At 33.4% G+C, this 16814-nt stretch overlaps 1 protein-coding gene across 1 annotated transcript; it reads right to left on the bottom strand.

Moving 5' to 3' along the window:
• LOC128171906 (CTD small phosphatase-like protein 2) lies at nucleotides 1-15055 on the bottom strand. Its single transcript, XM_052837673.1, has 12 exons — nucleotides 14977-15055; nucleotides 11442-11593; nucleotides 11003-11126; nucleotides 10727-10840; nucleotides 10421-10522; nucleotides 9752-9995; nucleotides 9345-9456; nucleotides 7979-8065; nucleotides 6982-7124; nucleotides 4948-5074; nucleotides 4477-4572; nucleotides 1-2548 (listed from the first exon to the last, which is right to left on the bottom strand). Exons 2-12 carry the CDS (start codon nucleotides 11589-11591, stop codon nucleotides 2486-2488), a joined length of 1362 nt encoding a protein of 453 aa, XP_052693633.1. The 5' UTR covers nucleotides 11592-11593; nucleotides 14977-15055; the 3' UTR covers nucleotides 1-2485.
• Between the last annotated feature and the right edge of the window lie 1759 nt (nucleotides 15056-16814).

Raw genomic sequence — 16814 nt, 5'->3', positions numbered from 1 at the left:
TAGTTGCAAATAAAAAGCAAAATTTTATTGACTAAAAGAATACAAGAAATGGTTACCGTAGGAAAAATAAGCCATTAAATTGAAGGTACTTAAATGTAATGTATATACACATGTCGGTTATATATACAGTGGGAATCTAAAATCAATAAAACTATATACAATCAACAAAAGAAAATCAACAACTTAAAAAAAGTTAAAGAATAAACCATATACATCTTATATACATACACGCCACAGTTGTCAATCGTAGCTGCAAAGAAAGATAACTCTGGGCAGCGTGTCAACAGCAGAAGAAAAAAAAATTCAACAAAAAAAAGTTGAAATCGAGCTCTAATGGTAGAAGTTAAAATACTATTATGTCGAAGCATTAATAATAAATAACAATTCATGTTGTTTTTTTTTTTTTTTACAGAGAACACCTTCACATATTAAAACAAATTGTAGTAAAATAATTGGTGTTTTTTTCATGCATGTTAAAAATGAATGAGAAAAAGACATTCCACACAACCCAAGTATATAAATAACTCAACTTTTAACCATAAAAAAATCTTTGGTTATTTTTGCTGTTAGATTTATTATGAAATATCAGGTGGTTTTCCTATTTTGTAGTGATCAGCAGACAGAGTGGCATTATAAAACAACAAAAGTTCGTTTCTTGGTAAAATAGTGGTTCATATTGTACACAAATTTAGAAGTTGACACAAAGATTAAATCCAGCTGATAAATTTACTTGTGATAAAAAAAAAAACAATTGAGGGTGTTTAACAATGTTCTGGTTAATACATAGACTCAAAAACTAAAACATTACAAGCAAGCATAGCAAAAGAGAAATGAAGTAGTTAAATGCTAATTTGTAAAAGAAAACTCAATATATTCAAGTCTCCAGTGATAATCATAAATTCATAAGTGGTGATCCTTTAAATAATGTTTGAGATCGTTTTTTAATAGAACTTCTTTTCCCTCTTTTATATCCTTGCTATCAATGTGTTTATATACATGTAGACTTCAAACAAATGATGGATTGTATACAAATATGCTAAAATATCCATTAAAAGTGAAAGGGGCAAACAAATGTGTACAATTCTAAAACTGACTTTTCTGGATCTTGTATATATATGTAAGAACTGCTGCCTTGCAAATAGAAAGCAAAATAGCTGTCCAAGATTTAATGAAAAAAATAATAATGAAAATGGCCAGAGCTAAAAAAAAAAAACACGATGGATTTAATATTTTAAAAAATAAACTTCAAATGAGTTAAAATTACTAGTTAAAAATTTTGAAATTCCTTCCTATTTATCGAATGACTTTGATTAAAAATAAATATTCAACAGTAAAACTGGGATGAAATATACATAGGTTTAACATTTTTATTACATTAATAAAACTTGTCTTCAGGCGGGAGAGCCTCCTCTAAAACTGTACAAACCCAACAGCAGAACAATTGTAAGCTATCTTCCTGTTTCTCTCTTAATTCATGATATACTTTTGCATTTATACAAAATTTAAACATTTCATCCAAAATTTAAAGAATTATTCCACACTCTTAAAATAAGACTTGATAAACCTACAATAAATATCTGTTAACACTTCCACAATTTACATAAGTTCTGCTCCTTAAGCAAAAATCAATCTCAGAACACCCAACATTTTGATATCTAAAAAAATGGCATTAAAAAATTGCACATGCTTTTTTTTTTACAAATTAAATTCCTCTTTCTTCTTTGTCAAAAGAACACTAAAACATTATTTCATTTTACCACAGGGGTCAAAAATCAAAGGTCACCAAGCACTTTGCTGAGAACTTAACTGAAAGTGAAAGTAGGCTAAATTTGCACAAAAATTATCTAAGTCTTTTCATCTATATTGTACATTAATTTTTATCTGTATTATGCTCTTGTACAAGTTTGACCCCTCCCCCAAGCCATTGAAGAGATTTACATCAAATTAAATTGCACAGTATGCATTTAAAGATACACCCACGACCTTAAATGCAATTTTTAACTATTTTTCTCCCTTTAAAGTTAATTTACAAAATAAAAAGCGTTAAAATGCATTAAATTTGCAATAAAAATACATCCATTCCAACACAGCCTCTGTTTTGATCAACTTCAAACAATGCTAAAGTCATTTCCTCTTTAACATGTTGGAAATTAAATACAGTAGCTAATTCTACATCAATGGATGGCATTTTTAAGTTTACAAACAAGTATTGCTAAAATCTGCCCTATTGCAGCAAATACAAACATATAGATATATACATATAATATATATATAATTATCTCATTCTAAAAATATGTCACAATACGTACATGTATGTCAGAATTCCAATTCATGAAACTCCACGCTTTTAATGATAACAAAGTAACAAAAGGACAACCCATTAATATGAATCCACTTCATACAGAAAACCAAGGGAGACATGAACAACTCCTTGTCAGTAAAACGCCTAGCTGACTCAGACTGGATGCCGCAACCTTGACCCTAGTCATGGAGGAATCAGTTCGTGGAGCTTGAATCGGCTGTGGATGTGAGGGCGGACATCTTCATTCTGAAACCGCAAAAATTGCACGCCATGTAAAATATTGATACTAGTACAGAAAACAAACACTGTACCCCATGAAAAAAGCTTTTCACGTGTATTTAACTGGCTAACACTTCACATGACAACACAGAAAGTTACAATGATACAATCTTTAATCTGAAACATTGTAAAGGATAAAATAGATTAAGCAGCAACAACTGCAGACAATATGGAAGATTGATAGTTGTATGAATGCTAGTAATGGACCTAACATTATGAATTATGGCCCTATGCTCCCTGAGGAATGAATTGTAAAGTCAACACAATTAAAATAAACAATTAAAACAGCAAACAAATTCAGAAAGAAATTGAAAATTTGTTTTTGACCCAATTTCAAGCTAAATTTGATTTCAATATAGGAAATTATTTTTTAAAAAATTCTCCAGATGAAGAAAATTATTTTGTCAGACCAAATCATTAAATGGATCAGATTTGCCAATTACACCCCCCCCTTCCCCCACCACCCCCTCAAAGCCCTTCTACACAACATATCCTCTACAAAGTTGAAAGTTCAAAAGAAAGTGCACACCCCCTCCTCCTCTACAACATATGTGTTATACAAGTGAAAAGCTGTCAATATGACAGCAAACCGGGTTTTCTTTTATGTGAACTGTATCCATAATCCATGTCAACCCTGAATTGATAAACACTACCTACTGTATCTTGTAGTGCTGAAACGAATGTTCGAATATTCGCGAATGAATAGTAAATTTCTAATATTCGAATGTATATTCAGCATTTGAATATTCGATCACATGTTAAACACCTATATCAAGCACTGTAAACTATGCAGTATCGTGTTATTTCATTTTACTCGGAACGAAAGTAAATATAAAGCCATCTATGACTGCCATGCTTGGTAGAGTCTATTACTTAACCCAGTAATAGACTCTTCCGCCATGCTTGTTTACCTTGAAAGCAAAAGCAGGGTTTACATCGAACGGAGACAAACATTCTAGATTTTTCAATTCATGTCAGACGCTGAAGAAAAAAATTGCTTAACTGTTTGAACGAGTGTGAGCTACGGAGAGTTAATATCGAAAGGTACATCGAAAGTTGTTTTTAAAAGATACCTCGATATAATTTGGTTTTTTTTTAAATAAACAGAACATTTCCGGAGTTATAAGCGTTATCAGTTTTCTGTTTAATACTATATCAAACATGGCGGAAATATTTGGACTGACTTACAAAGTTCCGTATTGGTCTCATACAGGAGTCAGGACTGCAGTATATTATTAAAGAAGTAATAAATCTTTTGATTGTAGTTGATGGAAATTTTTAAAAAATCAGTATATTATTATTTGCTTAAAAATTAAATGCGCACCCAATTCAATGGATGCTCATGCATTAAGTGTCAACTTCGAACTGACATGTTTAAGCAGTCTACACATACACCCACTTCGTAATACAAACTATCATATAGGCTTAATACATTGTCTATGATGTCTACGAATATTCGAATACGAATCGAATAGTACTCACGAATATTCGAATACTGATTTATGGTATTCGTTTCAGCACTAGTATCTTGTGAAATGGAGTACCCTACATGCAATATTTTGCCAAAAAATTACTAAGTTCAAAAGCTGGTATTTTTTTCATAAATCATCAAAAATCAAAATCCTTGCAATATGCACACCTCTGATATATGTACAATTGATGTGCAAAAGAACAACTTCCTATCTTCAATTCTTGAAAACTGTAGGAGGATTTATCCGTACAATGAGGGTACCCTTTTGGAAGCCCATTCACCATTTTAATAACCGGACTTTTCCGTTGGAAAACACGCTTACCCTATGCAAAAGACTCTGAAGAAATGGACCCCCCCCCCTCATCTCTACGTTTATGTAGTAAATGTATATAGTATATATATATATAATGTTATAAAACCTTACCCTATGTACAAGACTCTGTAAGAATGGGACCAGGTTCAGGAGCTCCCGGTCGTTCTTGTCCACAAACCAGCTCTCGATCGGAATCCCATTGTCCAGCTACAGACAGAAAGAAAACCACATCAACTGATAAATTACCAATCCTTGGAAATCAAATTAAGAAACAATAATAATTTTACAAAATGGACCTATCTGGGTTGTTTAAGTTATTACAGTTAAAAATCTCACAGAAAGAAAATTTGGGGTGTTACTAGGCCAAATAAATCAAATCCAAGGCTGATTTTTTTTATGTTGGTTAATATAGTTCAAACTTGTAGTTTAAGAGTTATCTTTCTTGATAAGCAGACATGGTCATGATTTTTGTTTTTTTTAATGTTGACATGTTTCAGGAAGGCATTTTTAATGATTTAACAAAATTGGACTCCTGATTTATCACAGATTCAGTCAGGAGTTAACATTACATAGCCCACTGACCTGATAGCCAAACGCCTGGGGGGAGTTGTCCACTATGATGGTCCTTGAAAGGTCACGACCCAGGATAGTCAGGTCTTTGATGTAGTTCCCATTGATACAGACGCAGTGCTCGCGGAACAGCCGATGTCTGTCATAAAGAAAAAGAGAGTAATATAGGATAGCATAATATTAGAGACAATATACCGTATTTTCCCGACGACTCGTCGATGCGGACGACTCGTTGAAATGCTCAGTTTTAGCCAAAATTTTAACAAAATCCTACGATACGTCGATCTCAGACCATACGTCAATCTTATCACTTCAAAATGGCCTATAAAACTGCAGTAACATTATCAGTGTATGATGCCACGATGTCACCGATATTGCTACCAATTATTATTAATGATTAACATTTAAACAATTACGCTTTATACTTATGCATCAAATTTTCAAATACCGGCAACTTCTACAAAGTCCCTTGCATTTTAAACAATTCCCGATATCGCGTGTTATGCAAAACTAAACTTACTTTGTCAGAAATATTTTATTCCCAAGCATTAAAATAAGTATCCACTCTGACTATCGCCAGTGTATTCGCCATTACGTAACCAGCCACCTGTTGACTCGGCGCGTGGTCAATGTTTGTTTAACAATTTCCGGTGTCATAGGCATGCACCTGTCTCGTGTCGGATTTCAAAGGGGGATCTCAAGTGCAGAAAGCTTAACAATTACTATATGATTTGATGAAACTTGTTTACTTTGTATCCAGTAATGCAGTTACACGCTATTGTTTTACATAGACACGGTTAGAAATAGATCGATCATTTGTACGACTTGATAATGACGATATACGACATACATACGTTTCCTAAAAAAATTATCTAAAAATAATCAAAGAATTGGACAATAATTAATCAGTGAACTATAATCACTCTTATAACGGTACTCTTTATATACACAGGGAGTGAAATTGCCGTAAAGATCTCAGCCTTAGGGCAAGATTATTAACACAACCGGTGTCAGCCTATTGTATAAACAGTTGTATTGATAATTGCCGATTACGTATTTAAAGATTGAATTTGACCACAAAATATTTCTGATTTATACTTTCCACTAACAACTCTTTACAAATAAAATAATTAAATTTAAAAAAAACATCCCCCGGACCTACTGCAATATTTTCTTCCATTCAAACTTGGTTTCAATTTTACTGCGCAATGTTATCTTCCTACTAGTGATACATAAAACCACATGACGATGTGTTTATAAAAACGGAACGGTAAAACTTTTAATTGATTAAAGACAATGTAACATTTTTTAATAACTGTTGTTATTATAATGTATTTAAATGTTGACAGATGAGTGAAAATGATAATTATTAAAGATGAACAGTGAATTCAACAACGTAAATTTCAATCACACAGCCAACTCAAGATGATTAAAACCAAGATTTTTAATGCTATTTTTTTTAAATTTCTGACATCGAGCCTACGACAAGTCGAACAAGACGATAAGTCGGGTGCTCTGCTTCAGAGGAAAAAAATACCGACTAATCGTCGGAAAAATACGGTAATACAGAGGCTGTTTTCAAGGAACAGACGATGTTTGTCATAAAGAAGAAGACAGTATTATAGAATATAATAATCTTAGAGACAATGACTGATTGGTTCACAGAACGACCGACGCCTGTCACAAACAAAGAGAATGTAACTATAGCTTCTTCACAAGCATTAACCAATCCTCATCAATATATTAGAAAGAGGCAACATCATGTCTATCATAAAGCTTTACAGAGGTAAACTCACTTGTTGAGTTTTACTCACTTCAGTTTTCCTTGTTTGATAACCCATTATCAGTTAAATGAACTATACTCCATTGAAGAGCTATATTCACTCAATGAGCTATATTCACTTAAAGAGCTATACTCACTTGATGAGCTATACTCACTTAATGAGCTATATTCACTATAAAAGCGACACTCACTTAAAGAACTATACTCACAAGATGAGCTATACTCACTTGTTGAGTTATACTCACTAGATGAGCTATACTCACTTGATGAGCTGTTTCTGAGGGTCCAGGATGTTGACCAGTTTGTCTGCGTAGACTTTCTTGGACGCTGTGAACAGGATGACCTCAAACATCTCGGACACAGTCTCCAGGAATTCCCGGAAATGGGGGCGAGTTCGGACAAACACCTGAATTCAATTAATAAATTTCTATAGCTTGTCATACATACAGTCTTATTCTGTTGTCTTAAGCTCAATGGGCCTGATGAAAAATGTCCTGAACATTTGAGGTTGGAATATATAAAGAAACAGTGGATTTGGACATTAACACGCTTCATCATAACTCTGGTGATTGATACATTAGAGTATATATTCAACTAAATTTACATTTTCCAGTGTTTTTGTCTACGATTAAGCTAAGAATCAGTTTTGTACTGTGTAGTCCAATATATTTTTTCAATGAATATCTAATAGTACAATTGCTGAAAATTATATCAATATACCTGATAAGGAATCATTCTTTGATTATTATGAGGTGATCATATACAGTCAGATGTGATCAAAACTATCATAAATCCCTTTGAGTTTTAATGTGTCTGATCCCATCATATTTGATCACCTCATAAAATCAAAAGAATGATTACTTTTTCCTTAATTAAATACAATATTTCACTCTGAGAAGCAAAAGTCCTGTGCTTTTATCATTGGCAATACAAACAGAAATTTGAAGAAAGATTTTCTCATATTTTGTGTTACATAAATGTTTATCGATGCTTTCATCATACACATAATTACAAACTCTATACTGATAACCAACTTTCATGTGTGACAAGTTTATTTCCCGATTTACTTCCTAAAAACTGGTTTGCAACGACTTTTGTTTGCGACCAAGCTTTAATCAGACGCATGTTTTTATAAAACTATTTGAACATTTGACTTGTTCGCTGCAAGATTTATTTGCGACAATGATGCTCTAGCAAACCTTGCAAAATTTCTCCCACGCAAATAAAAATGGTTTACAGTATTCGTGTAGAAAGTATTACCTTATACGTCACATCTTCAAACAAGACGGGGAAGGTAAATGCTGCATCCTCCAACTCTGTGAGGCTACAATGCACTAGAGTCTCGTCCTGTGATAGAAAGTAGAAAGTAGAAATTGAAAATAGTAGAATGTCATTGCCCTGTCATTATTGATGTAACAATCTGCTCCTTAAAGTTTTGATATAAAAAAGTTGAAGTTATGTTACAATGTCTCTGTAAAAAAATAACAAAAATATCCAAAAAAAATTTCAAAAAAAAAAAAATTCAAACATTTTTTTAAAGTTAAAGTAGTCCGAGTATCGCACTACGTCATAATACGGATTTTACAATATTGGTTCGACTTTTACAGAGCGTTATTGATACCCGGTATTGATTTTGCTCTACATCGCTGTTGTAAACAATGGCAATAATATAGCAATTAGAACGGTAATATATGTATTCTATGAGAGATAGAAATGATTAATGTTGAGAAACTCGATTCGGTTAAAGTAAAATGAAAAACGAAGTTTCTGATTAACCAGGATCTCAGGTATGCTTATATCTTCTTTGTTTTGACCCCTTCCCCCCCCCCCACCAAATTTTTCTTTTTCTTTTACTGAAACCGGTTTAAATTTAGAGACAGAAGCTATTTTGAATTCAATCAATCGTCAATTAATTAATGTTTAAATGATATCTAACATTGTTGACAGATCTAGGCAGAAAACTGTAGCAAAATGTGATTTTTACGGATTTTTTCGTCAGGGTCTACTTGGTTTAGAGCTTATAGCGTGAAAAGTAATCCGTCAACATATAATTTATTTTACCAAATCTTTTTTCTAAGATGTCAATCTATGGAATAAACACCATGAATTTAAGTTTGAGTCCATAAAATAGTAAAAAAATTACCAAACGCGATACTAGCATTGCATTTTTTGTATTCTATTTTGATACATCAGGTCCATAAAGCGTACTTACTTACAAAAATTTGCGCAAAATTATTGATGAGATATGGCTTAAATAAATATTTATACTCTATTTTGTATGTTCAGTTCTAATTTTCCCAAAATTGGTAATTATTTTCAGGAAAAAAGGACGTCTGGCAAATTTCATAATTGTCAATAATTTTCGCAAGGGAGTACACCCGTCTGAGAGGTGATAACAAACAAACTAGCATGTAAACATACATATTTTCTTTTGTATATGTATTGCTAGAATGTATTTCTATCATTTAAAGCTAAGCTTTTAATGATTGAGCCCATTTAGTGCAGAGTATAGGACTACCTTAACAGAACAGATCCCTTTACATTAAAGAAGTGCATGATCCTGTCATCAGATGATGTGGGCCCGTACAAACATTGACCTGACCTACTTTTTCAATGTCATACTAACCAGGTCAAGGACGAGGGAGAATTCTGGCGAGCTTCGAGTTTTCAGTGGTAGAGCGGGGTTACGTGCCCTTAGATCCTCAGTCAAAGGGGGCAGGTTTTTAATGAAAAGGTATCTGAAAAATCAGCACCATTTTTATTCAACATTTGTTTAGAATTTAGAAAATAAGTTCACATTTCTCGTTTTTTCATCCATTTCACAATTACAATTTCTCCATCAATTAATTTTTTTGTAAGTGATACTCAACTCAACAAGTTTAAATATCAAATAGACAAAACCAATTTTTTTCTTCAATAGAAACTACCCTAATTCCATTTTTTTCCAAAACATTAGCAAAACTCATATTAACTTTAATATTTTTACCAATCAAAATAATGCACAACATTCAGAACAGAACAATGGTGACCTACGGATCAAAAAGTTCAGCATCAAAATCGTCAGCTATGGCTTCCTCTTCCTCCTCGTATATCCCATACTCCTCCTCCCCGAGTCCGTCGCACTCCATGGTCTCCGACTTCCCACACACCAGGTGATTGTTGTTGCCTTCCAGCGCTGGCTTCTCATTGGTGCAGATCTCCACAGGGACGTTATAGGCGGGGTGGTCAGTGTGACACACCTCTATCGGGATCTCCAGCGGTTCCTGGTTCTCTTTGGCTGTAACGTCACAAGTTTTTCCAATAATATAAACGTAGTTTACACATGATGTGTTTATCAATTAATACAACCCAAAAATTTGAAATGTGTGTTTATTTAATTGCATTTCTATCCCAAAAAAGTCCAGGATTGTCACTGAACATCAGATTCTCTGTTAAAACAGCATCCTTTTCAGCAAGCTTCAATCTTAACTTCAACGCTTGTACACTACACAATTTAAGTGCACTTGATATACAATACAAAATGTTTACACAAGTGTAGACCAAAAAAAGTTAAGCTTAATCAAATGCCCCTTCATTGGACCTATAACCTTTGACTCTTACTTGATAAGACCTATACCTATAACCTTTGACCCTTACTTGATACGACCTATACCTATAACCTTTGAACTTTACTTGATAAAACCTATAACCAATGACCCTTACTTGACGAGGCTCCGTCTGACTCCTCCCCCTCATGGTAGTGGGTCACGCCCCCAAAGTCCAGAGACTTGGCGATACTCTCCATCCCTTCTCTCTCTTCATGCTCTGTGTAAAAAACAATGTCACAGAACGTGAGCAAGAACACCAATTATTTATGGACAATATTGCATATTTTCTTTTTTATAAACTTTTTTTTAACATATTCTTATTGATATTTGTCAATATTTAAATCTAATGTCTACAAAGTTTGAATTCCATTATGAAAACTAGTCAAAACATTCTCCTTTCAAAATAACGGAACATACTAACCTCCTTCATAGCAGTGGTACACGGGGGAAAAGATGGTTCCCAGCATGGGCACGCGGAGCGGGGAACCAGTCTCTGGATTTTCTTTGTGAATTTTCAATGGTTTTTTGTGGATGGCTGCAGGAAACAATGAAAGAAGAAATCAAAAGTAAATCAAATGTGGCAGTTGCAAATTTTTTTTTTTGCCAACACTTCATAGGGTCTGAAGAAACTAATTTTTTTTTTTTTTTAAATAATGGATAAAAGATTGATCCTGTGGATTGGAGGAGTGGATCATACCTGTTTTACTGATTTCAGGGGTGGAAGTTATGAAGCCTGCCCCAGGCTGATCAGACTTGTCGTCCTTGGGGATTGGACACAGTCCGCCCTTCCTCTGTTTCTTTGGTGGGGTACGCTGCAATTCCTACAGAAAAATAATCAAAGGCAAAAATTTTTATAACAGGCAGTTAAAGCATAATTAAAAACATGCAGAAGGAAATATTGCTTTTCTTTATTTGAGGTTTGCTGATGTACTCTGTACCTATGTCCCAATATGAAAAATGTTAATCATACCAAAACAAGCAAACAAATCCTGACCCCTCCCCTACTTAACTTGACCCAGTAACAAGCTATGGATATGTCCCTCCCTCTTAAACCTTTTTCCCAGTGGTGGCCCCATTTCCGGACTTTCCTCCCTCTCCCTTTTTTACCTTGACCTACGTGGTGACCCTTTATTTACCTTGACCCGCGTGGTGACCCCCGTCCTCTGCGGTGTAGCAGCCTCAGTCTGGTCGTGGCGTTTTCTCATCCTGGTTGTGGCGGTTGCCGAGGAACCGCCCAGTTTCCGGCGGAGCTGCATGCTGTCTTTACCGCAACACTCCAGAGGCATTTCTGTAAAAAAGAAACAACAGATTTAAAAAGATTTGTTAGAACCATTTTAACAAGGACTTGGACTTTGGGTAGTTGTGTCAAACAGCAATGTGATGTAGGCATGTCTATTTCATTGTTGGCTATTCAGCCATGGCTCTTTGAAATCAACAAGATTTATCTGGCTTTTGAGTTAAGACTATGCAATTACTACTATATACTTACCTTGAAACCAGTGTCATTTTTAACTTGTTTTGGTGGAAAAATAGATAGTGATGTCTTACTGAAAGCCTACAGCCTTGTTATAATGGTTCTATGAACAACACTGATACAGTGAGGAATTTTGAAGGATAAACAAAATTTAGATGGAAAGCATCAATCTAATCAACAGAACTGTTTCCAGCTACTGTCTGTAATTTTTAAGTCTTTCTTACAGCACTATATATAGAGGCAGTACCACATCATTGTAGATTGAGGCATTTCAGACCAAAATAAAAACAACATTTTAAATAAGTCAGTAAGTGAATGATAGATTGGATCAAAATGAGAGAAACTTATTAAATGTCTCAATATTGTCTGTAAATTCAAGATAAAAACAAATTACAATGTTTTAAGCTCTGTTAAAAAAAATCCCAGAAACATTAAAACATGATGTTCTGTAACAAATGTAACCCTGAATGAAAACGATACCAACCAAAAAAGGGGATCAAGAAATTAAAGGATCATCTGCAATCTAATTGACTTATCATAAAAAAAATGTAATCCTGGTTTTCGTTTTAGCGCTTAGTAGGGGTCTAAAAATAATTCGAATGAAGGGGATTACTCAACAGATATGTCATATAAACAATTAATGTTTGTAATTGTGAATTAATCACATAATTTCATTGGCTAATTAAAAGTTTAATCAAACGCCATAGCACTAATTATAATTGACACAGAAAGACTTTTTCCCCCCATTTCTTCAGCTGTTGGCAAAAATATTAAAGGTCCAAATTTGAAACCATGCATTTGATGCCAAAAAAAAATAGCATTTAATTTTTTTTTTAAAACAATGTAAAATATGGTTATTTCCAAAAAGAGAGTTTCTGAATAGTACAAGAAAACATGTTGTAAGCAATGCGCTCACTTTATTAGTGAAACAATTTCCTTTTGAAGGTCTACAAAAAATGAACGAATCAGCTTTTCACAGTGGATTCTTTTTTTACTTTTTTAATGAAGAATTTTTAAAAACAAAAAAACTTCATTGACAAAATCAATGTTAAGAAGAGGAGCATCACTGATAACTCAGCATTATAACTTCCTAGTAGAAATTTTAGATTGTGGAATTGTAATATGTAACAAACTATGTGCTATATTTTACTTAAAAGTACATGTACACACATGATAACTTAAGTCCTTTTTGCCATTTTTTATCCTTCTTTTCATTTTCCATTATCACTTTTCATTTAGATGACATTTTTTTTTTCACACTTTCGCATTCTGCAATGTTTTTATTGATTAGTTTTTAAAAAATTTTTTGTAAGACTACAGGTACAAACAAATACTAATGTTACATCTGTACCTTGATCTCTGATGGAAAGAACTTACATTGTTATTTTGCCTGCTGTTCTAACCTATCACTGTTACAGTGCATACTTATGTATATATATCAGGAATAAATTACTTCTTTAACTATATATGTCAATAGGAAATAATTTGTCAAACACCAATTATGCACTATAAGTTTTTAAAAGTACCAGTAACAACATTATAACCATATGCTCAAACTACCCCTCCCCTTCACCCCCCCCCCCCAAAAAAAAAAAAAAAGAAAATATCATGATAAAATATTTGCTCACATTTGAAACAGGACTCACAAGAATTTCTATTTTCAAGTTGTTGATGACATTTTTTCCCTCTTTCTAGCAGTATTTTATCTTTCTGCGTACAATAATTAAGGAGTAAAATCCAAAATAGATAAACATGTACATGAGAGGGTAACTTAAGATAAGATAGGTGGGAGTGACCCGATCACATCTTCTGATTGGTCGACAATAGGGACGCACTCCTGGACACAACGAGTTCACGACAGATGTAAATATTCGGTTTTAGTTTTTGCACCACTATCTATTGTACAGATAATGTCTTAATATCCAAAATCTGGATTTACAATACAACACTGACAGAAATCAGCAATATATCTACATGCTGGTTTTATAAATAATAGATTTTGGTCTTTGAGGCACCATTTTTGGTAATAATTTTGAATAAACACTTTTACAGATTCCAATGTGAAAATTTTACAGGTGACCATGTGATTTTGAAACATCATTCCAGGCCTGTTTATCATATTAATTTTTCAAGTTAGGATAGTATTCTTATATTTTCCTTTTGGCTGAGGAAAATTTATAAACTTGTTTTTTATTTTGGAGAAATGGGAGAGGATCAATTGGAGAAATGGGAGAGACTGAGACGATCAAATCCTCACATCTTTGTGGCTGTGTTGTTGTTGTTTTAGTTACAAGGCACCATGCTTATCGAAGCAGAGAATAAGGGTGAATTAATAAAAAAAAGGCGAATAAATAAAAAAAAAGATACAAAAGTTGGAAATTTGACAACACACATGGTAGATAAAGAATACTTATCTAAAGTGAACATTATTGATATTCAAGATTACCACTTTTTGTCATGAATGATCTCATTGACAACTTCATTCATATTCATTGCATTTTACAATTCAAAATTTTACAGCTATGGAACGCTTTATCAAATACAGTGAAAAATAATTATTATATATAACACTTCTAAATAATCTAAGTTTTACAAATGCTGTAAATCCTATGCATCATACCCCCCCCCCCCCTTTTAGCCAATGAAGTGCGACCATTCATCGTCTTCAGTCTGTTCTAAATTACATACCAATACAGACCCAATTATACCTAAGAATAATTTGTAAACAAGTGTTTATTGTAAAAGACATGCCTAAAATAAATGCAAAGCCCAGAACATGTAAACAAACATTTGGTGACCCATGTCAGTTTATAGAAATCTAGGTCACCATGACGTCACAGATCGAAGCGAGTGATTCATTGGAAGTTTCACATCTAATTATTATCATTTTGGAATCAATTGAAGTATAACTTTAGAAACAACGTGCAACATGTTGAATCGGGTTGTCATCTTCAGTAAACGAGCTATCATCTAAGTCATGTTCTTTTAAATTTCGATCTGTCCCAGAAAAACCGAAATACAAATGGGGGAACTCTCGCGAGTTTTCGTCGATTTCAAACCTTCACAGTTCCTCGGTTGGGCGAACATACGATAGATTTCTAACTTGCGATTGTTTGATTTTGGAGTTCATTAACGTTAAATGAATGATACTTGTTTGTCAAAAACGAACGACATTGCGAGAAATAAATCAAACTTACCCTGAACGTGTGCTTGTGTTTACATCACTCCATTTCGCGCGTAGGATCAATTCCCCGGATGTAGGCCAATGCGCACAGCGAAAACATCCTGTTTATTATTCCGAACCCGATCTAAATAAAAACGCAACGATGAAAGCATGAAAACAAAGCTAGATTTATTTATCTTTAGAAATAAAGATTAAAACTTGAATATTTTTTAAAATTTATATATTTTTTTTTTTATTATGATATGCTCACATGTTATTTTTTATTTATTCTTAATGCACAGAATAAAATACAAATTTGGTAGTGTCACTATTGAGTCAAATTACTAGTCGATGTGTATAATCGAAATACGACGTGGAAAATTCAAAGACATTTCTTAAAATGACATAGTAAAATTACCGAAAATATGATTATACTAAAGCACATGAGACCAATGCAATCTGACATATCAATAGAATGCATATAATATCTTACATTCTTAATATATAAATTCTTTATTCATCTTACTGGAAAGTGGGGAGGTACTAGCAAGCTCCATTATATATGTATGAAATCTTAAAAAAGAAAAAAAAGACAGTATTTTTTGTTTTAAAAATATGAGAATATACCGGTATATCAATGTAAATGACATTTTTTTTCAGTAACACTAAAATATATATGCTGTTATGTCGCGTTACGTACGTAAAAAACGTCGACATAGAGGAAGTAAAAACAGCATTAACAATCATAACGTCATACATGAAAAATGTGGGTTGATAGATATTTTATATCAATGCAGGAGTGATTTACTTGAACGATAGGCGTGGTGCATTAATACAAATAGTGCCTGTTTGGGAGGGTAACAGTTGAAAATGACATCCCAAGGAAACCATTTGTCAACCGACGCGAAGCGGAGGTTGACAATGGTTTGCGAGGGGTGTCAATTTCAACTGTTATCCTCCCAAACAGGCACTATTTATTTTATTATACTGAATGTCTTACTTTTACGAAAATGTTGCTGCTTTTATATAGTCTACGGCGGCTACCTCTACGGCGAACCGTACGCGCATAATTTATGCGCATGTAACAATTCGTTGTGTTGCCAAGTGTGTTGCTAAGGTTGGGGATAATAAAAATGATTACCAACTGCGTCTAAACCAATCAGATTTCAGTATTTAACATGAAAGTATAACAATAAAGAATATGTATATGGCCTTATTCTAGGAAGGTTATGATTATAAAACACATACGTACGTATTGTTTCTGCATTGGATCGTCGGTAATTTCATATATCCCGTGTGCACATAAAATTGTTTTATTGTTAGACTTGGGTTGAATTGGTTGTGGGGCGTGTGCTGGTGTATGCGGTGGGGATGATGAAGGGTGATGATCGGTTGGGGTGGTGGGGGTGGTGATGAGCTTGAGTTGTCAAACTTCACACGTTGTATTTTTAATTTTATTTTAATTTTATCATATTTCATGCATGCAGTAATCAAATGGATTGGGCAACATACAAAGCCTAGCTGTTTGTTGCCATTTCTTTATTTTCGTTTATCTGATTGACGGTCAGATCTTAGTTTGGTTTGTCTTTAAATTTATTATGGAAATTACCTCCTGTATCCTTTTCTGAGAATTTGTGTTTGGAGCGTTCCCCAAATTTCGGTTCCATTTTAAGGTTATTAATTTGATTGGTGGCCTTTAATGTAAAAGAGGAGGAATTGTCAAAGATGAGACATGTAGGTTTGATGATAATTTTGCACTCTCACTTTGTAATTCTTTTTTAAAAAATTATGTTTGTTTAATTGTAATTTTGGACTTTAATAAACTCAAAATTTTCAAACCTGACATTTTTGTTTACGTTTCATTTTATGTAA

This window comes from Crassostrea angulata, chromosome 2 (genome assembly GCF_025612915.1).
Source record: "Crassostrea angulata isolate pt1a10 chromosome 2, ASM2561291v2, whole genome shotgun sequence".
NCBI classification, from domain to species: Eukaryota; Metazoa; Mollusca; class Bivalvia; order Ostreida; family Ostreidae; genus Magallana; species Magallana angulata.
The sequence above is the reverse complement of the archived record's forward strand: the minus strand, read 5'-3'. Positions and strand labels throughout refer to the sequence as shown.